At 38.5% G+C, this 22,418-nt stretch overlaps 1 protein-coding gene across 11 annotated transcripts in view; it reads left to right on the top strand.

Annotated features, from left to right (window-relative positions):
• The window catches only part of LOC108440343 (poly(rC)-binding protein 2-like), a 49,787-nt gene that overhangs the window by 20,974 nt on the left and 6,395 nt on the right, over positions 1 to 22,418 (top strand). For 9 of the 11 annotated variants that reach the window (XM_017719166.2, XM_017719169.2, XM_017719167.2 and 6 more), the window contains 9 exons: positions 856 to 879; positions 990 to 1,022; positions 1,126 to 1,242; positions 1,328 to 1,459; positions 1,547 to 1,675; positions 12,508 to 12,582; positions 13,204 to 13,245; positions 14,367 to 14,439; positions 15,512 to 15,567. In XM_017719166.2, coding sequence (XP_017574655.1) covers positions 856 to 879; positions 990 to 1,022; positions 1,126 to 1,242; positions 1,328 to 1,459; positions 1,547 to 1,675; positions 12,508 to 12,582; positions 13,204 to 13,245; positions 14,367 to 14,439; positions 15,512 to 15,567 — 681 coding nt within the window. Of the gene's footprint in view, positions 1 to 481; positions 574 to 855; positions 880 to 989; positions 1,023 to 1,125; positions 1,243 to 1,327; positions 1,460 to 1,546; positions 1,676 to 12,507; positions 12,583 to 13,203; positions 13,246 to 14,366; positions 14,440 to 15,511; positions 15,568 to 22,418 lie in introns of all 11 variants that reach the window. The other 2 variants (XM_037532270.1, XM_037532271.1) reach the window with 2 other exon arrangements.

The raw sequence follows: 22,418 nt of genomic DNA, 5'->3' as shown, positions 1-22,418 counted from the left end.
CAATATCCGTTTGAACATTAAATATCTTGTCTTTGTAGTGTATTCAATTGAACATAGGTTGAAAAGGATTTGCAAATCATCGTATTGTTTTTATTTATGTTTTACACAATATTCCAACTTAATTGGAATTGGGGTTGTACATATCATGTTTTAGAATATGTTAATGCAGATATGAAAATTCACATGTATTGTTATTTATTGTTTGTACTCTATGGAAGTATTATATTTATTGTATGGAAGAAGCAGTATTCCATTCTGTGCATCCTGACTTAATTAACTGAACAAGTGTGTTTTATAACAGCAGAACAGAATCACAGCAGATATGCAGAAAATTATTTGCACATCATTGCATTTTGGTTTTATTGACATTTTTCACAGCATCCCAATGATTTTAGAAATGGGGTTGTAAAACAGTAGTAAACTTAATACAGGGAGATTCACTTGAAAGAGGCCCCGAATATTCTGTAATCTCTCTCGCTAGGACAAAGCAATCTGAATGAAACAACGTAAAGTGTGCTCCTTAGTATGTGCAGCTTCAAACAAGCTGGAGTGCCCCTGCATCGGAGTGATGAGGTAGGCGTCACACAGCCATCATGATGTTTGACCTCTATTTGCAACTTCCAGTGTGCATACCAGCGTACCCCTTCATGTGTCTGGCAGAAAATTGTGATCACTTCCAGGTTTGTATGTAATGCGGTTGATTTACACACATGTCAAGGTATGTAGCATATTTTTTGGTTCAGGTTCTTTCATCCTAACAGGAGTTATAAGTTATAATAGAATATTCAGAGCCTCTTACACCTGACTCTCCATGGATATTTAGTGTGCTTGTTATAAATATCTGTGTTTGTACAGGAAGTTGGAAGCATAATCGGCAAGGTTGGTAGATCTTTGTTTATTCTTCTGTAATTTAAACACAACTCTCTCTCCTTGAGTTTAAAGTTTGAACTGTCATTTGATTTTTTTTTTTTTTTTGCCTTATTAAACAGAAAGGTGAATCTGTGAAGAAAATGAGAGAAGAGGTTAGGTTAATGTAACTGTTTGCTGAAGCCCATCATTATATTGGAATTTTACAGGTAATGTAATTTCATTGTAAAATTAACAGTGCTGTTTGCTCCTTTCAAGAGTGGTGCACGGATCAACATTTCAGAAGGCAACTGTCCAGAGAGAATTATCACCCTTGCAGGCCCAACCACTGCCATCTTTAAAGCATTTTCAATGATAATTGATAAACTAGAGGAGGTAAAGACCTAACACAGGAATGTTAACATTTTTTAGGCCGCTACCTCTGACTAGCCATTCTAATAATCTACCTCTTTCCTTGCAGGACATCAGCATCTCTATGAACAACAGTACAGCCACCAGCAAACCCCCTGTGACCCTGCGTATTGTTGTGCCAGCAAGTCAGTGTGGGTCCCTCATTGGCAAAGGTGGCTGCAAGATTAAAGAAATACGAGAGGTAAGTAATGTCTGGGCAAACAAAGTAAAGTTTTTTCATTTATAGTTCCAGAAAAGGTGATATCTAATATCTCTGGTTTCTTCAAAGTCAACTGGTGCCCAAGTGCAGGTTGCAGGAGATATGCTGCCAAACTCCACAGAGCGGGCCATAACCATCGCTGGCACCCCACAATCCATCATTGAGTGTGTCAAGCAGATCTGTGTAGTAATGCTTGAGGTAAGAGCTTTTTCAAGAATTATAAATGGTATGAAGAATTTGAGATTCCTGTTCTTCAATACATGTTACTCGTGCTCACTAGGAATGTTTTGACATTACCGCTCACTGGAGACAAACACACGATGGCAGCCTCAAGAACAAATTCCTCAAAAATGTAAGATCTGAAGAAAAAAAAACCACGTTGGCTCACTGGATGAGGAAGATTCATCTCAGAAAGTTAGCTGTGCTAGCTAGTTAGCTAATGTTACTTCAGTTTATGAGCTGTAACATTTTCTATCATGGAATGCCTGTTCTCCTGAATGATTAATGGAGTTGGAACAGAAACGCAAGTAACTGTTATTCACAATAGCCGTGCTCAAATTCCAAATAACGTTGACTGGCTTAAATACTCAGGGCTGTTTACCACTGTTTAGAGAACAAGTTTGCCACAAATATTTTTGCCAAAAAACACCTTCCCAACCTCTTCATCAGAGTGAATCATCTCTGTAGAAGTGAAAATCTGCTGAGATATTCAGATGAGAGCAAGCCTCTCACAGATGTTCCTCCTTTTCAATGAAGACCTGTGATTTGTAGAATTTATTTACAGAAGTGTGTAGGTCATGGGTTGGCAGCATGTGGCTCCAGAGCTGCATGCAGCTCTTTTATTTCCCTGTTGCGATTCCATAGCAGAATTAGATTTTAGGTAAAAATATAGTAATCCTTCTTTGCGGTAAAATAAATCTCTGCTGATCATTCTAACACAGGTTTAACAATAAATGATCTTAATTGCTGTAGTTATGTAACCTATATCTACTAATTCTCCCTTTAACCCTGAAAATCAGCGCACAGACTGCTGGTCACTGCAACATAGACAACATTCTCTGTCTTGCCTATGTACTTACTATGTACCAATGTACTTATTCACATTCATAATCACTCCAGCTGGTTTCCCAATATGTTTAATCTGCAAGGAGAAACTGTCGAACTCTAAAAGGTCCAAAGCTGAAGTCAGCTTTTCATTTGCCAGCTTCTTGTTCAGATTTTCACCTTCCACCTTAAAAGGTTACATTCTGGCACCTCAGGCACCATTTAAGGTGGAACAGGAAAGTTTGCTGACCTCAGCCTCGTAAAAGATTAAGAATCAAGAGACATTTTACAAGAAATGATTCCACTTTTGCGGAAAAGTTTCCTGGTGGTATGTGAGAAAATAGCTGTGCTAAAGCTTAAAGCAGAGCGAAGTAAGTCTGCGTTTTCATTTATATTACATTTTTAAGCCTATACTAGTACATTAGCCCATACTGAAACAAGATGGTAAAATGGACATTAAATGCTGTGGCTCTCAAGGTGGTTTGATTTTCGCTGAAAGGACAAAATGGCTTTTCTTAAAATTTGCCAACCCTTGCTGTAGATAAAGAGCAGAATGCACAAGCACAGACGGTACTGTTTAAAGAAAGACTGATTTTATTTTTGTTATTTTATTGCCACTACGTTGCACATCCTTAGTTTTCAATTTTGACAGGAAAAAAATTTGAGTTTTATTTTATCTTTTTGTATTAACAGGAAAGTTCATTTAAAAATTTTTGAATACGTTATTCATCCTTTTGTCTTCATTGTTAGTTAGCAAATGCATTAAATAACTTCAAGCTAAATTGAAAAGCTGATAGCGACATGTTGTTTGGTAATATAGTGATTCATAATCACAATAATTGATCGTTCATTTTAATAAACGATAGTTTATCGATTATCAAATTATTCATTTGTTGCAGCTCTAATATAAATAGTGCTGTTTTTTCATCTTGAAGTATATGTCTACTCATTCTTCTTTAGTAAACCTAATCATATTGATGTATGTGATGGTAAAAAAAACTCATTTGCCGCAAGTTAAAAAATTTTCATTTGTTGCTTTATTTCTTTCAAACCATAGCAAGAAACTAGATTTACCCGACGTGAATATAATTTGATGTTTTAAACATGTTGGTTGATGTGGTACATTTAATACCTCTTGTCTGGCATGGATGTTCTAGAAACGTGACTTTTGAGCTGCGCTGGTTCAGCAGGCTGTTGTGGTCGCCAGATATCATGTCTGTGCAAAGAGTTGGCTATGTCACAGTGTACGTTTTTAGTCTTCAGACCTCAGCAGATAAAAACGGCTTTGGTTATCAGGATCAAACAACTGAACATCAGGCAAAATAGCTACAAAGTGGCCTCAGCTGCTGAAGTTCTTGTATAATAACTTTTCTGTTTTTCAAGAGTAATTACAGTTTTGTGGCAAAGTTAAAGATAACAAAACATTATTTATATTCCACACAAGAAAATATATACTATATTAGCACAGTATACTATATTGAGATTGAGAATTCAAAACTCTATGTATGTAAGGAATGTAGATGGTGAACATTTTAATCAAATAAAGAATGATTTCCAATTACTAACTAAGTTCTGAAAGCTTGGACCAAAACAGGCATGAAATAATGTCCATTGTATATTGATTTACATGTTGTTTTCAGTTTGAGCATTGCCAGAAACGAAAAGCTTCCTCTTATGTAATGGATTGTGTTAGCAGGATAAAGTACAATGAAATATCAATACAAAAGTGCCAAAAATGTTATTTTTTTCCATTTTAAAAAAGGGGCACTGATTTTGTTTAAATTCATTACACATTATTTGGTTGGCTAACGGGTCATCTCTCTTGTAATGGGGTAAAATCCTAAATCAAATATGTCGAAAATGCTGGGGATACTAAAAGAGCAATAGTCATTGTTTATAAGAGCAACTGTTTGCAGGAATACAGTGTTTGTGCATTGTATGTGATCACTTGAGGTACCAAAAGCTAAAAGGATGGTTGGTAAGTCCAGTGATGTGTGATAAAACTGGTAAAAACATTTGGAGATGATACATGGCTAAGTACTTTGAATCTTTGTCCATTTCTGTCTGTGTGGTGACATATTTAAGAAAATTTAAAGAACATGTTGATGATAAACCGTTGAATATATTGAACAGTGATGCCTTTTTATCTTTAGCTCTGGATGGAAGATGAGCAATGTGAGCTAGTTACTATACATAAGCCATGGACAAATGAGTTAATACGCACAACAACTTCAGTATTGCAACAGCATTTGCCTGCATACCTCCAGCAAGAGGTTGTTTCTTGCAGCTCCAGTAGAAGAATCCTGTGATGTCATCTGGGGTCTCTCATATGAGGTGAAAAAGATGTTTATTTTTAAAGCTCTGGGGTGCTATTGTTGTTTTATCCTGTGTCTGCTGCTGAGTTCATCAGTAAACAACAGACTAAGTTCCAAATTATATTATCACCATATGGGGAAAATTGTACTTAACACAAGAATTTAAAGGAAGTTTTTAGTTTGCTAAGTTAGCTAATATAACTAGTTATTAGGATAGTTAGTAAGCTAGCGTTAGCATTAGCTAAGACTGCATAGTAAACCTGTCATCTTTAGTGTTGTTTGACAAATTATCCTAATGTAAACACAATTTAATTGTGCTTTCTGTTTTTCAAGTTGATGAATTTGCCAACACCTTCTGTTGTGTAACATATGACTGAACGTTTTCAACATATAGATCTTTAAATTTTTAGGTTTGAATGTTTTCATAGAATATTCTTTGTGAATGATTTCTAGATAGCTATCTCATTAAAAGTTCTGAAACGTGATGTAGAGATACTTTACATATCTTATTTAAGATTTAACAGAGGAAAAAAATCTGTCTTAAGATTGTCTCAGAGAAATAAAGCAGATGTCAATATTATGTTAATGAAGAATCACTGACTTTCTCCTAAGACCCCATCCCCCCCACCCCCCACCCTTGGAGAAAAAAAGGAGATTAACATCTGCATTTCACAATAACATGTTTTGGAGATGAATACAGAGTTCTCCTTCTGTACTGACAGATGACAATGATATCCAATGCTTTTCTTATAGAAATACTATTCAGCTGAGACTGGGGATGAAATGAGTCAGACACTAAAGAGTTAAGACACATCTGAGACAATATTGTGATCTGAGTTTTATTTCTTAGAAGCCAAATTTCAGAATCAGAAGGAAAAGGCTCAAGTCGTGTGTGTGTGTGTGTAATAGTAGGACGGCATTTGCAGACCAGCCACTTCATTGGGTACATCTCCTTTTATCTACACGTTTTATTCATTTTATCAGCTTAACTTAACATATGGATGCACTTTGTAGATGTACAATTTATTGTCAAATCATTTCAATGTCAAATCATTATTTCTTTCAAGTTTAAAGGCTGATTTTTGCTCCTGGGTGGTTAATTGCTGTTTTAAACCATCCTTCATGATCGAAACATGACACACACTCACCAACCAGTGGAACGTTTCACAAATCTATCATGGGACAGTGGCAGCTGTTTTTGTAATAGTCATAATTTAAGAAAGAAAAGATTAATTTTAGCTCTCTGGTGACCAGTGCTAGGCTATTCCGTTACAAATTCTAAACATGTGGCCAACAACAGCTAAACTGTTTAGTTTGTCAAGAACGTCGACTTGGTATGAACAGCAAACATTAGCTGGATCAGTAGGTCAATGTTGGATCACACCGCCTCACTGCCATCACTCAGCATCATACAGCAATAGAGCATATCACAGTATAGACACCAGCTAGCAGACAAGAGTCTTCCTTTTAGGTACGTTTTAACTGAAAGCAGTGCTTTTGTGTCTTGTTTGATCTACAGTATCATCAGTTTGCCGTGCTGTGCGACGGAGCGCTGCTTCAAGTTAGCCAGCTGCTAAAAACAGCTCGCCTGGAAAGAGAGCGCTCTCTTGCTTCACAGCTTTCTCAGAATGCACTAATATAATAATAATAATAATAATAATAATAATAATAATAATAATACTTAAATATGACTTTTGAGTCACGTCACTTCTCTAGTCACTCACACTTGGTAACAGGAGAACAGATCAGTATTATTTGGGTGGTTAATCATTCTCTGTGCTGCAGTGCCACTGACCTGGTTGTGGCGTGTTAGTGTGTATTGTGCTGGTACAGATCAGACTGATGCGCTGGAATTTGTATTCACCCCAGTAGCTCTTCTGTGTCACTGGACTGAGAATAGTCCACCAACCAAAAATATCCAGCCAACTGTGACCTCTGGGTAGCTTCCGGTGACCACTGATGAAGAACTAGAGGATGAAAACAGCTAAGATTTATGTTCAAAAGACAAACAGTTTTCATACTTGGACTCCATTCTTTTCCCTTTTTATTTTGGCATTTTGAATATATCTAATTAGTTTTGTATACTTCTGTATTTTGTGTGTGTGTGGTTTGTTTTTTTTTTTTTGTTTTTTTTTGTCAGCAGTAATATGTATACAGATATTGTATATGTGATTGCCCTTTCTTCTTTGTTAAAACCTCTCTACCCTATATCTTTAATGCTTGGTGGGTGGGCAAGGTTGGGTTTTCAAGTAGGCAAAGGTAGGTTATTGGGTGGGTTCTTGGGAGGGCAAGGGTGGGTGGATAAGTATGCATTAAGGGGAAAAAGAACATGCATGTATCTTCTCAACTTTTCCTAGTCCTTTTATATTACTTAAAGATTTTCAAAAAACATTTTTTTCTTTATTTTTGTTTTTTTATTTTAATTCTTCTTTAACTACTACCTTGTTGCTTACTTATACTTTTAGATATATCTATTGATAAGTCATAAAAACTCACAGTAAGTACACTAATCTCCCTGTAAGTGTGCATTAGTTAGTGATAAGCTACCACTGTAAACAATAGTGCCAGGGAGCTTTAAAAATTAACATAACATGTGAGAGACCCCACACGACATCACTGGATCTTTCTACTGGAGCTGCAAGAAAGGGGCCTCTTGCTGTAGGTCTTCAGCCAGACCTTTCTCATATTTATGAGGAATAACAAATGCAGCACTGTCAGTGCAGGGACAGTGGTCAGGATTTGCCAGGTTGCTTCAGTCATGTCATGAATCTGGCATGTGCTTAACTGATTTTGAAACACTTAGGAACAGTTTTTCAAAACTAAACACTAGTACGTTTTGGCAAACATGTTTGAATTCAAGTACGTTTGCACAAGATGTTTCTTCCTAGTGAAGCACATCACATCAAGGCTTTGTAACGACAAGGTTTACAAATGAAACTGTATTAAACTATCCGTCTTAACCAGAACTTTAAAGGCATCACAATCATATTACAAAATTGAGATAAAGATGAGAATATCTTACAAATAACTGTACTGTAATCTGGTACACATCATTTTCAGATTCAAGTGGAATGCTAAAAGTAAACAGCCAGCAATTTGTAATTCAGCTTTTTTACACATGTTCTGATTTTCATAATCCTGAGTGCTTTGAACATGAACTTCCATGAAGCTGCCCCTCCATGTGGTCAGAAATGGAATAAAAATACTACTATGCATTTGTGCTGGTTTGTGCCATAGAAATCACAAACTGGTCTAATTTCTATGTGCTATGTGCGTGCTGTTTTAATTCTCAAGTTATAAAGGCATAATGTTTCAGTGAGTGACGTCACTCAGCCCCTATCAACGTCCAGATTGCATCAAAATGGTCTCATTTTATTTAAATTATAGGCTAAAGATTTTTTTAATGATTACCATTACTCAGTCCCTTATCAACCAAATTGCATTAGTTTGTGTTGCATTTGTTCTTGTTTATGCCACTAAAATAAGTATTTGTACTATTTTTATTATTGGATAAATAGTTTTTGTGATATGTGATGACATCATTTACCACACAAGTGACACTGATTGTTGAAGATATGAGAAACGTGCTTTTGCCTCCTTAGAAGGCAATGCCCTCATTACAACAGAGTTTTCTGGCTTTTTCAGCTTTAATTATTCAACTTCAAAATTGCACTCGTAGCTAGTAGTATGCAATACTAAAACTAACGATTAAATTGTTCACATTTTCAAAAAGAATCAAGGCTTTTTGTGAGATTGCACATATTTTAAGGAATGCAAACATTAATACTTTCAGTGTATCATGTGTGCTCATGGTAATTTGTGTAAAATGCTCACCAAATATAATTGAAAAATGCACTGAAATCATCAAGATCACAATAGATTTTAACACCAACCAATGTGGGCTTCATACTATTCATACTATATACTTTTTTGTGGATGTTCCCTTTGATTCCATGCCAACCAACTATGCCAACTATGACATAACCAGGCTGAAAGGACTTACATTAAAAAATGAAGTCAAAAGTACACAGTGGAGTGAAATTACGTTCCTCCAGGAACAAAATGGTGCAACAAGGAGCAAAACGTACAAAGTGCGAATGTGCAGACATAGTGCGCAAACAAAAAACTATAACTAGAAACTAAACTAGAAACATATGATATGATATGTTTCATATGATAAACAGACATTAGAGACAGTAAACAGACAGGACAGTGCAGCACCGACACGGCACTCATTCTGGACATGAGAAAATGGAATAAGGTGCAAGGATATTAACATGCTGTGATCTGTGAGTCACACAATCGGATGACATACATAAACACAGCAGTTACTGAGGTAGAAAAACCTGATTAAAACAGTGAAAACACAGTCTAGCACCAATGTTCCAGAGCATCAAATGAGTTGTGTGTGTGTGTGAAGTATGTGTGTGAGGAGGGCTTTTAGATCAGTCCTTGTGAGTTTAAAAACCTGATTGCTTGAGGAATAAAGCTGTTGCAGAGTCTCGCAGTGGTGGCACGGATGCTCTGGTACCCTTCTGCCAGATGGCAGCAGTGAAAAAAGTCCGTGTGAGGGAAGGATGGGGTCGTCCACAATGCTAGTGGCTTTCCAGATACAACGTGTGTTGTAGATACCCATGATTGAGGGGAGAGAGACCCTGATAATCTTCTCAGCTGTCCTCACTATATGCTGTAGGCTCTTGCGGTATGAGGCGGTGCAATTCCCAAACCAGGCGATGATGCAGCTGCTCAGGATGCTCTCCACAGTACCCCTGTACAACATGGTGAGGATGGGAGCGGGGAGATGAGCCTTCTTCAGTCTCCGCAGGAAGTAGAACCGCTGCTGGGCTCTCTTGGCTATGGAGTTGGTGTTGAGGGACCAGGTGAGGTTATCTGTGATGTGGACACCGAGGAACTTGGTGTTCCTGACGATTTCCACAGCAGAGCTAGTGATGTTCAGTGGGGGGTGGTCACCTTGCACTCTTCAGAATTCAACAACCATCTCCTTAGTTTTTTCTACATTCTGAGACAGGTTGTTGGCTCCGCGCCAGTCCCTTAGCCGCTGCACCTCCTCTCTGTATGCTGACTCGTTGTTCTTGCTGATCAGACCCACCACAGTCGTGTCATCAGCAAACTTGATGTGTACTTTGAGGTTTGAGGTGTACTTTGCAGTACAATTATGAATCAGTAGATAAAACAGCAGTGGACTGAGCACACAGCCCTGAGGGGCACCAGTGCTCAGTGTGGTTGTGCTAGAGATGTTATTTCCTATCCTGACTAACTGAGGTCTCTCAGATAGGAAATACAGGATCCAGTTACAGAAGGAAGTGTTCAGGCCCAGCAGGCTCAGATTTCCAATCAGGTGCTGAGGAATGATGATGTGGAACGCTGAACTGAAATCTATGAACAGCCTTCCGACGTAGGTGTATTTATTGTCTAGGTGGGAGAGAACCAGTTGGAGTGTGGTGGAGATGGCGTTGTCTGTTGATCGGTTGGGGCGATATGCAAATTGCAGTGGGTCCAGTGAAGGAGGAAGATGGTCTCTAATGTGCCTCATAACAAGACTCTCAAAGCACTTCATGATGATGGGAGTGAGTGCAACGGGACGTTAGTCATTGAGGCAGGGCACTGGAGACTTCTTCAGCACAGGGATGATGATGGTGGACTTGAAGTACGTTGGAACGACTGCAGTGCTCAGAGAGATGTTGAATATGTCAGTGAGAACATCAGCCAGCTGTTCGGTACATTCTCTTAGCACTCTGCCTGTCAGATGCTGGTACTTTTCGTCGGTTGACTCTGTGTAGAGTTCTTCGCACATCAGCAGTGGAGTACCTGTTCACTTAGAGGAGGTGTGTTTTTCCTCACCGTTGTGTCGTTCTGTGCCCCAAACCAAGCATAGAAGTTGTTAATCATGTCTGGAAGGGAGGCATCACTGTCACAAGCAGGTGGAGGTGACTTGTAGATTTTCTTTGAGTAGGCACACTTAGCCTCTTTGATGACCCGGGAGAGCTTGGCTCTTGCCACCCTGAGGCTTGCTTTGTCCCTTGACTTGGAAGTCTTGTCGCAGGTTCTCAGCAGCATGCGCACGTCTGCAGTCACCTGTGGTTTCTGGTTGGGGTGAGTTGTGACGGGTTTAGAGACAGTAACATCACTTGCTGATGTAGCCAGACACTGATTCTGTGTGCTCCTTCAGGTTGATGGAGTCAATGACGGTAGTTGCTGCTACTCTAAACATCTCCCAGTCATTGTGCTCAAAACAGTCCTGAAAAACAGATAGCTCCTGGCAGCCAGGTTCTCACTTGCTTCTGGTTTGGTTTGGCATGTCTGATGAGCAGTCTGTATGCTGGGATGAGCATCACAGAGATGTGGTCTGAGTAGCCATAGTGGTGGCGGGGCTCAGCCCTGTACGCGTCAGGGATGTGTTTGTGTAAATAAAATCCAGCATGTTAGCCCCACGGGTTGCAAAGTCAACATACTGGAGAAATTTGGGGAGCACTGACTTCAGATTGGCATGGTTGAAATCACCGGCAACAGTTAACAGTCCGTCTGGGTTAGTGTTCTGGACGTCACTGATTGCGCTGTACAGCTTGTTCAGTGTGGCGTTAGCATTAGCACTGGGAGTTATATACACCGTTATTATATACAGCGAACTTGGCTCTCTAGGCAAATAAAATGGCCTGGCTCTGACAATCGCAAACTCCACCAGCGGTGAGCAGTGACTCGAGACTAGCGCCGCGTTTTTACACCATTCAGTGTTGATGTAAACACGCAGCGTCTCTGTCCGCATGGAAGCACAACAGGCCATCAAGCTGAACAGCTAAGTCCGGAGTGGAGCTCGTCATCCACACCTCCATAAAAACGAAAATACAGCAGTCTCTGAACTAGCCCGCTGAATCTGTAGGTAGTCCAGTTTATTCTCCAAGGAACAAAAGTTAGAGAGAAGAAGCGATGGAACGGCTGGTCGTGTGGGGTTAGCATAGTCTGGAGCATTATAAAGCTTTGAAATTTAGTGTTTTTCATTGAAATCTTTACTTGTGTTTGTTGGGCTTCTTTGTCAAAAATGTAATGTGAGAAGTTAAAACCATAGCATAAGAGCACCTCTTTATTGTTTGATATTAACATATAAAAACATTGTTCTGATTCTGGAAAAAGGTTTGAAAGAAATGGACTTGGATATTTTCAAGACAGTGTTTTTTTAGCCTACAATTCAATAAATAAAACAGAACAAAAATATAAAATTTCTTTTAACGCCACAAACCAGCACAAATGAATGAGCATTTTGCATGATCTGGACATTTATGTGAGGCTGAGTGACGTTAGTCATTGAAGCACTATGGCTTTATAACTTGGGAATTAAAATAGCACAAATGTTGCTTTAGACAGCACAAACTCGGCGCAAACAAATGAGACAGTTTTTGTGTGATTCACATGTTTCTGGGGGGCTAAGTCACGTCATGGGTAATAAAATATGTTTCATTTCTTAAAAACGCCACCAGCACAAAAATTATTTATACGGCACAGACACAGCGTAAATGAATAGTAGTATTTTTATTCCATTTTTGACCACATGGTGGGCCAGCTTCAAAGAGGTTGGACATGAGAAACACTTCGTTTTGCAGTGTTTCTTTAGTTATGTTTAACTGTTAATACTTCAAAGGCACCATTTCTCTATAGTCTCCTCCGAAAGGTGTGACCATCCCATACAGGCCCAAGCCATCTGGCTCCCCTATGATCTTCGCTGGAGGACAGGTAGATGCAGTAGTTTCTTAACACCTCTGTCAACTACTTGCAGATGCCATTTTAAAAGTGCTTAAGTACTTCAGGTCATTGAATTGACATTTTGGGGTTTTCGTGAGGTCTTTCATTCCTTATGCCTTAAACAGGAATTTTTCTAACAGTCTTGTTTAGCTTGCTTATTACAAAACTTAAACTAGTCTCTCAGTAGAGCTTGTTTCTGACAAATGAAATAAAATTCATGAAGGGTCTAAACATTAGATGACCATTTGAATGAGGTGTACTGAAGCTACAAAAATTACTGGTATAAATTAAGAGACCTCTGCAGCTTTTGGTTCCATCTTTGATAGAAATAAGTATAGACAAAAGAAAACACACAGTATGCAAAAAATCTAGATGGGTGGTGTGCCCAACTAGGCTCGATCTTCACACTTAAAGGTATGAGAATGTGTGCTGACACAGTGTAACCATTGCCTTCAAGTCAATGATTTCAATTCTTAGACATAATCTGGTGTGTAGCACATGTTTAGAGGGGACTGTTTTTGTGTTTGTTCATATTTTTTTTCAGCTAATAAGTGTTACTCTATTGTAAGTTAAATGTGCATAATTTTCTTGAACACTGTGTTCTGATTACAGGCATATGCCATTCAAGGACAACATGTGATCCCCCAACCTGATGTAAGTGGTCTTAATGGCTCTGTTTGCTCCTACCCAACCACATGCCAGGTCACCTTATTATGTGCTCATAAAGTTTTTAAATATATTTCAGTCTGCATCACAGTTAAATACAGAATTGAGCTGAAGAGTACAAAATGAGCAGTTAACTGTCCATTACATATAACCAAAGTTAAAATGTATACAGGAAAAACTGGACATACTAAATTTAAGAACATCCAAAAATAAAGGATACTAAAATACAACAGCCCCAGTTATAATACATATAATTAATAAATATTTGCAGTTGATGTTAAAAAAACTTATATCTCTTGCCACTGTTATGTTTCTCAGTCTGTTAGTTTTTGCACTAATGCATCTCAGTTGATTTTGATTCTTGAGCTCCTTGCCATACTTGTTTCTTTTGTGGGAATAATTCATTCAAAGGATGACCGAAACCAAACATGTTATATATAAGTTTTACAGCATATTTTTTCAACTTGACTGCTGTGTCAAAATGACTAGAGCAGAATTAGATTTTGCCATAATATTGTTTTGCTTTGTTTTCTGGACACTTTCTAAAGCAAACTCTTGTTTCTTTAAACAACCCACAAAAACATACCATAACATACCATGCAGTGGCTCTTATGGCTTGGTTATTTCCTAGTAAATTATTAACAAACAAACCAGTCTGAAGGAGGGGGAACAGAACATATAAACAGTGTAAATGGGGGGAAACATTCTATTCTCTCAGAAAAATTACAGACAGGTATGCGACAACAATCAAATGTTTATATTTGCTGAGCGTAGGAGAACGTTGGATCAGTGTGCCATGGCTTGTAAGAGATAAATAAAGTTCTCAGTTCAAGGTGAAGTTTTACATGTTTGGTAGATCGAACATGGTACTGGGCTACTGTTACATTAACAAATCCATACCATAGTAGTCATTGACATTCTGGTTCTAGCTTTAGAGTCCTGGTTGGCAGACAGTATTTTTCACACATTTCTCCAGGAATTTCATAGGCTCAAAATAATGTCTGAATGTCCTAATGGCATTTTTTATGGTATGGTTTTGCATTTGGTTAGCAGTGTTGGTGTCATGCGGTTTATAATCGTTCTTGCCCTCTGCCTTTCCACTTCTACAGCTTACTAAACTTCACCAACTAGCTATGCAGCAGAGTCCCTTCCAGATGACATCTAGCAACCAAGGTTTTACAGGTAGGCTTCAAGATAAGGACATACTAGCTTTATATGATTGTGATTTTTGCCATAAATCTGGCATTAAAATAGTATTTGATGTAAAAGAAAAAATAAAGTTAATACTCTTTACACACTTGTAGTTTTGTTCATTTCACTTTTTGTCTTGTCTGTATGTCAAATGTTTGTGGCACAGACAACTTTTCCATAAAACTAAAGCATAGGTAAACATTTCCAAGTGCAGGTTTTTACCCTTGGTCCTGGCATACCTCCTGTCTTTCATATTTTTGTGTTGTCCTGCTCTGACATACCCTCTTCAGAAGGGCTTGCTTATTAGTTGATCATTTGAATCAGGTGTGATGGGAGCAGAGCTAAAAGCAAAATGTCGTGGACAGGGGGTACTCCAGGAAAGGCATGCAAACCACTGCTGTAATGTATTTGTGGACAGTACATTTGAATAATTAGGGTTTTTGCATTCATTTTTTTATTGATCTGTTGATTATCTCTGTTTATGTCCTGTGTTTTCATTGTTTTAAAGCATTATAAATGCTTTTAATAAGTAAAAAATTTTCTAAAAATAATTATTGGTATTATTATTAATAGTATTTATAAACACATTAAGGTGAGTCTCAAAATCCAAAATAGGGATCAAGTGAATGATAATTAGTATTTTTTAAAAGTATTTAACAATTAATGCATTACATAGTAGCAAGATAATATCAAAGTAGAAATAGCAACTTAAATCTTTAAAAATATGTATACAATTACAATGTAGTTTTTTTATAATTGAATGTTTTTATTTAAAAAAATGCTTAATAGTTTAAATACATTATGAATTATAGTAATAATAATGTAATATAAAATAATTGGTAACTAAAACACAATTATTAGACTGCTATCATTTCACTTGTCATTTGTTTGTCGCTAAATGATTAACGATTCTAATGGTAATGTTATGTAATTGTTGACATCCATTTCCAAACTATTAAGATTAAGTTGCTCGTTATTAGGACCTGTCATTTACAGTGACGGTTGTCATGGACTTTTCTTGGTTTTCTGGTGGTGACTAATTGAGTTTAATGTGACCTTGCAGCTACACTAGATGCCTCTGCCCAAGCGGCTTCCCACGAGATGACCATTCCAAATGATGTATGTACACTTTTTTTTTTAAAACAGTCCCTTTTTGGTATCTAAATGACACCATTAAACGAAAAGCTAGTTAAAACATTCTGTGCTACACAAGCTTTTTTCGGTAAGTAAATGCTTGAAGCAACAGCCCAATCACAAAACTGCTGAGGGTAGGCTAAACCAGGGTTTCTTAACCTGTGGGCCAGAAAGCATCCTCTGGTGATCCATGGGCCTGTACTCAGATGGAGGCAGTAATTAGGGCCAGTAACGTCTTTGTAAGTCACAGAAACCGAGGGAGAAACTATTTTAATAATTAAATATCTAAAAATTACATGCTTTCATGTATAACTGTACAAATAAAAACATTGCAGTAGTGTGCCAATTAAATGTCGTCAGCCTGAGGCACCATGAGTGCGCAATGCAGACAGCTAGCCACAGATAGATACGTTTCTCAGGACACCTTGCTTTTGACTTATCAAACCTTTTTCTTTAGTTCACTCTGCTTTGACACATGTGAACATTCCACCCGTATTCTGGTATGCTGCAAACAGCTGAACCGGTCTGGCTGAAAACAGGGGGCCTTGGTCCTCTTTAACCAAGCTCTGTTCAGTTCACTGCTGATGAAAGCACACTCTATGATCAAACAAGGGAATTCATCAAGAGAGATGGCTTTCTTTCTCTTCTAGAGGCACGTTGGCGCTGTACAGTCAGCATAACGACTGTTTTATCGACTGACTTTTTAGACACTGATCGTAAGCTGCTGTTGAAAACAACGGACAAGCCATAAAATTGGTCTAACATCAGCGACCTGAATGGTTAAACTCATTCATTGATAAATCAGTGACAAAGAAAGAGATACCAAATAAGATTGATTATTGTTGTTAATTGTGATGATGCTAATCCAAAACCCCAGTGAGTGGGATGTAGTTTCTTTCAAATGAATCACAAAAAGCCTCATAACCAGAGACATTTTGAGACCAAACAATTATTCTTTGGGAAAGCAACCAATGGACTGCTGCCCTTAATCACGTCTACCTTGTACATTTCTGTTCTTTTTTCTTTTTTCACCCTTTTTGGTATCACTTCAATCATGTGGTATTTTAACATATTTCATGCTTTTTAACATGCATGCAAGTTTTGCAAACATACTGACAACCAGAATGGCCAATCTAATCTGAATCTTTTCAGGACCTAATTCTCAGGTTTTCAGTGTGAGCCATTAAGAAATGAAAAAATAAGGTTGTATTAAAAAAAAAAAGTTTTAGTCTTCCTGTGAGCCACTGTGCCTTGTAGTTATGCACAGGTGGGCCTTGGGGTGGAACGTTTGAGAACTCCTGGGCTAAGCAAACACATGCTTTTATGTAGGTTTGCTGAACCACTCCACAGCACAGATGCTATGTATGAATGGCTGTCATGTGCAAGCTGTGTTAAAGATGCATGAGACAAAATTTTAAAGGGTTTTGCATTACTTCATTATTCACATATAGATGATAAAACTATGGCATTGTGGTGGCATTGCTTGAGACAAGATCAAAATAAAAACTCAATAAAGAGCATATTGAGTGCGTTCTTTTTTCAAAGTTTGCATGCTTTAGACATTTAGATGTTTGTGATGAGGATGCAGGTTTTCTTCTGATTGACTCTTCTGTGCAGATCATTTGTGCAGTGCTGCACAGGAGCACTCTCTACATTACCACTCTTGTCAGCGTACAGCTTGAAAATAACTCAATACACAGCCATTAATATCTAAATAGCTGGCAACACAAGTGAACATGTCCAAATTGTGTCGTTGTCCCTCCCTGGCGGTTTTCCAGGACAGGTTCCACCCGGAACAGGCCTCGCCTGGGTTCACCAAAGAAGTTGATTCCACATGTTCAGTGTCATATCCAGGGGTTGGCTTCAAAAATAGACAAATGAGTGCTGCCAGCATTGCTGCAGAGGGAGAAGGGAGGAGGTCAGCCTGTCAGTGATCAGACCATATGCCGCACAATGGATCAACTCGGTCTGCATGGCTGTCGTCCCAGAAGGAAGCCTCTTCTGAAGCTGAGGCACAAGAAAGCCTCAAACAATTTGCTGAAGACAAGCAGTCCAAGAACATGGATTACTGGAACCATGTCCTGTGGTCTGACAAGTACAAGATAAACTCAGATGGTTTCCAGCATGTGTGGTGACGCCCTGGTGAGGAGTACCAAGACAGCTCTCTCTTGCCTACGGTCAAGCAAGGTGGTGGTAGCATCATGGTCTGGAGCTGCAAGAGTGCTGCTGTCACTGGGGAGCTACGGTTCAAATCAAATAAAATTTATTTGAATAGCACTTTTTTACAATGGATGTTGTCACAAAGTAACGTCACAGAATTCCAGAAAAGACAGAGTTTTTAACAAAAATGTAAAACCCCCCCGGTGAGCCAGCCAGGGGCAACAGCGGCAAGGAAAAACTCCCTCAGAATTGAGGAAGAAACCTTGGGAGGAACCAAGGCTCACCGGGGGGGGGGGGGACCCATCCTCCTCTGGTGAGACCACCTACAAGTGATTATACTACTAATATTAATAGCAGTAGTATTAGTAGTAGTAATAGCTAGGAGTCTATGAAAAATCAGTGTAGGGTGGGCAGCTAGTCCAGGGTAGGTGGCGGTAGCTGGGGTGTGGCCAGCTGGTCTGAAGTGGGTAGCAGGAGGGCTTGGCAGCGGGACGACAGCACCAGCGTCTCAGTTTACTATAATTCCCTGTGTCCATGGACCCCTGGATCTGCTGTCTTTGTCTAAGGGGAAACATTAGCTACCAAAAGCTAAACTGAACAAGGGAGTTTTCAGCCTAGTTTTTGTGTCTGAGTCCCGAACATTTTCTGGAAGATCATTCCAGAGTTTGGGGGCTTTACAGGAAAAAACTCTTTCCCCCAGCTGCAGCCTTATGAACTCTATGAACTATTAATAAGCCGGCACTCTGGGATCTGAGTAGTTATGATGGCTCGTAATAGGAAATAAGGTCTTGCAGGTACTCAGGAGCGAGCCCAAGTAGGGCTTTATATGTCAATAGAAGAATTTTATAATCAATATGGTATTTAACAGGCAGCCAATGAAGTGATGATAGCACTGTATTGATATGATCAAATTTTCTAGTTTTAGTGAGGACCCTGGCTGCAGCATTTTGGACTAGTTGAAGTTTGCTTAGATTCCTGCTCGTACATCCTGACAGTAGTGTGTTACAATAGTCTAGCCTTGAAGTAATAAAGGCATGTTCTAGTGTTTCTGCATCATACAGGGATAGGGCATTTCTTATCTTGGCATTGTTGTGAAGATGTAAAAAAGCTGTCCTAGTAATGCTGCCTATGTGTTGATCGAATGATGAATGATGAATCTGAATCAATTATGATGCCAAGATTTTTTGCTGCTGAGCCTGGTGTAACTGGAAAGCCAGCAAGATTTAAAATAAAATCTGGTAATTTATTTCTTGCCTATTTTGAACCCAGAAGGAGAACCTCTGTTTTGTTACTGTTTAGTAGGAGGAAGTTCTGTAACATCCAGCATTTCAGATCTTTTACGCAGTTCTCTATTTTCTTTAATCTGTATTTGGCATCAGGCTTACCTGATGTACAGTTGCGTATCGTCTGCGTAACAATGAAAGTTAATGCCATGGTTACTTATAACTGTGCCTAATGGTAACATGTATAGTGTAAATAATAATGGTCCTAAAATAGAGCCTTGCGGAATTCCAAATCTTACTTTTGAATAATTGGAAGATAAATTGTTTACACTGACGAACTGATAACATTCTGTTAGGTAAGACTGGAACCATGGTAGGGCTGTCCCTGTGATTCCAACCATGTATTCTAACCTTTCTAGGAGAATATTGTGGTCTATTGTGTCAAACTGCGCTAAGGTCAAGTAGCAGGGATACGTAGCCTTGATCAGAGGCAATAAGATCATTAGTTATCTTAACTAGAGCTGTCTCAGTACTGAGGCCTGAATCCAGATTGGAATTTTTCATATATATGGTTCTTATGTAGATATGAACTAAGTTGTTGGGCCACAGCCTTTTCTAAGATCTTAGAAATAAATGGCAAGTTAGAAATAGGTCTGTAATTAGACAGTACGCTAACATCAAGATTTGGTTTCTTGATCAGAGGTTTGATACGGATAGAACAAAACTAATTCCATTTACCTGCTTTCTTTCCGAGTATACAATCACCCATATGTCCGGCTGGACACTGAAGGACGACTGACTTCCGAGCCCTCCTGCTACCCACTTCAGTCCAGCTGCCCACGCCCCAACCACCTACCTTGGATGAGCTGCCCACCGTACGCTGATGTTCTCATGGACTCCTAGTTATTCCTAATACCAATATTACTGCTGTTAATATTAGTAATATAATCACTTGTAGGTAGTTTGACCAGAGGAGGATGGGTCCCCCCTGGTGAGCCTGGTTCCTCCCAAGGTTTCTTCCTCAGTTCTGAGGGTTTTTCCTTGCCACTGTTGCCCCTGGCTTGCCCACTGGGGTGTTTCTGTACATTCTTACAGTTATCTTGAAACTTTTTCTTTTCTGAAATTCTGTAAAGCTGCTTTGTGACAACATCCGTTGTAAAAAGCGCTATACAAATAAATTTGATTTGATTTGATTTGATAACTGCTAGTTTAAAAGCTTTGGGAACATAGCCCAGATTAAGGGACAAGTTTACTATAGTTAAAAGAGGGTTTATAACTGGTAGTACTTCTTTGAGTAATTTTGAGGGAATTGCATCAAGTGTGCAGGTTGTGCAGTTTACAGAGGAGATAATCTTCATTGAACCAAAGAGGTTCATTGAGGTAAAATGAATTCCAACATGTACTGTGACATTCTGAAGCAGAGCATGTTCCCCTCCCTTCGGAAACGGCACCGCATGGCAGTTTTCCAACTCAATAACGCAATAACTCAACGCCTCCAAGATGACAACTGCCTTGCTGATGGACTAGCCAAATATGTCTCCAGACTTAAACCCAATTGAGCACCTGTGAGGCATCCTCCAGTGGATGGCTTAGGAGCGCAAGGTGTCTAACATCCACCACCTCAGTGATGTCATCATGGAGGAGTGGAAGAGTATTCCAGTAGCAACCTGTGCAGCTCTGGTGAATTATATCCCCAAGAGGGTTCAGGTAGTGCCAGATAATAATGGTGGTCTCACAAAATATTGACACTTTGAGCACAATTTGGACATGTAAGCTGTGAGGTGTAAATCACTGACTAAATCAAGTTATATCCAGGTGTCATTTCTGTAGTGTTGTCCCATGAAAAGATATAATAAAATATTTGAAGAAATGTGAGGAGTGTACTCTCTTTGTGAGATACTGTATATAAATAAGACATGAAGCCGGCAATGAATTGTCAGACATTCCATTTTTCCATCCCACAATGAAATGGCATTATTGTTTCCTCAAATACTGGTAAAAACTGATCAAGATCATTAATTGCTTTCTGACACCATGTTGAAGCACCACAATATGGCCTAACCCCAATTTTCTACTAAACAGCTCTCCACTAAACTTCACTACATGGAAACAAGAAGGCATTACACATCACCATATTTTCAGAAACAGTAACTTTAATTTCTTTTGATGATTTGACCTGGAATTTCAGTTTCTCAAATTATTTGAAGACAATGAAAATTATAGCTAATAGGAAATGTTTAAAATTGAGTAGAAGGCCTGCCTTCAGGCAGTCTAACAAATTATATCCTCCTGAAAAAACACTTTTTATTTATATTTTATGTAATGTCTTTTAGAGTGGACAACAGGATGTTGCATAGTACTTATCTTGATGTCTATTTCTTGTTTCCTATACTGCATCAGACCAAAACCCTACTGCAACACCAGCAATAACTTTAAAACCTTATCAATTTTCAAAGTCATTTTCATCAATGTTCAGCTCAAAATGATTCCAGGGAACTCAGTCAGTATGGCTTTGGGTGTTGTCATTTAGCAGCAAACTGTTCCATGGTAAGGATGAATCTAGGGGATAAATGGAGAGGGATGAATATTAGTTTATTTTTAATGTTTCATTTTTTTAAATGTACATCATTTTCTAATAAATTGGATAATTTAATGAGGCTTGTATTCTGAGCTTAAATGCCTTTTTCCAATTGTCCATTAATCAGTAAAACGTAAAATACTGGCGGTACAAAAATTGAGCACCAAAATGAAAAAGTATAGTCATGTATTTAGCTGCTAAGCTACATGGTGTTGCTTCTAAACTGGATCAGTGAGGTGTGAACATTTAATTTCCTCTGCCTCAGTTAATTTCCTGTCACCTGTTATGCCATGAATTTCATGTATTTTCATTATTGGAAAGTCCAGGGTGTCCTCTACATGGCGCATCAGGCGTCAGCATTGTAGCTCATGTCCCTCACAAAGGAAAAAATCACCAGGGCTTACGAGGATATATTTATTCCATTAAATAGACTACAAAAAACTGATATAAGCCGAGCAAATATTTCAGCTTCTTGCTGTCATCAGTGGTCATTAAGCAACTCTCTCAACCTAATTCCATTTGAAGAGTGAAACAAGTTGCCCTCACCTGTATAGGTTCTGCAAGGGCATCATGAAAGTGACAATATACCAGCAAGAAAATATACTCACTTGCAAAAACAAAAGTCAAATACATCAAAAACATCAGAAATCATTTCAAAATATAATACATTAATTTGTCTTTTTTTGCCATTGGAAAACATAGGTTCACAAATCCAAAACGTTTCCCTCTATAATATTTTGTTCTGATCTCCTGCAATCATTATGCTGACTGACACACACACACCCCATGCATATACACAATTATTATATGCTTTTTACACACACACACACACACATACACACTTGTACTGGCTACCAAACCCCATTCAATTATTA

This window comes from Pygocentrus nattereri, chromosome 21, assembly GCF_015220715.1.
Source record: "Pygocentrus nattereri isolate fPygNat1 chromosome 21, fPygNat1.pri, whole genome shotgun sequence".
Lineage (NCBI taxonomy): Eukaryota > Metazoa > Chordata > Actinopteri > Characiformes > Serrasalmidae > Pygocentrus > Pygocentrus nattereri.
The sequence above is the reverse complement of the archived record's forward strand: the minus strand, read 5'-3'. Positions and strand labels throughout refer to the sequence as shown.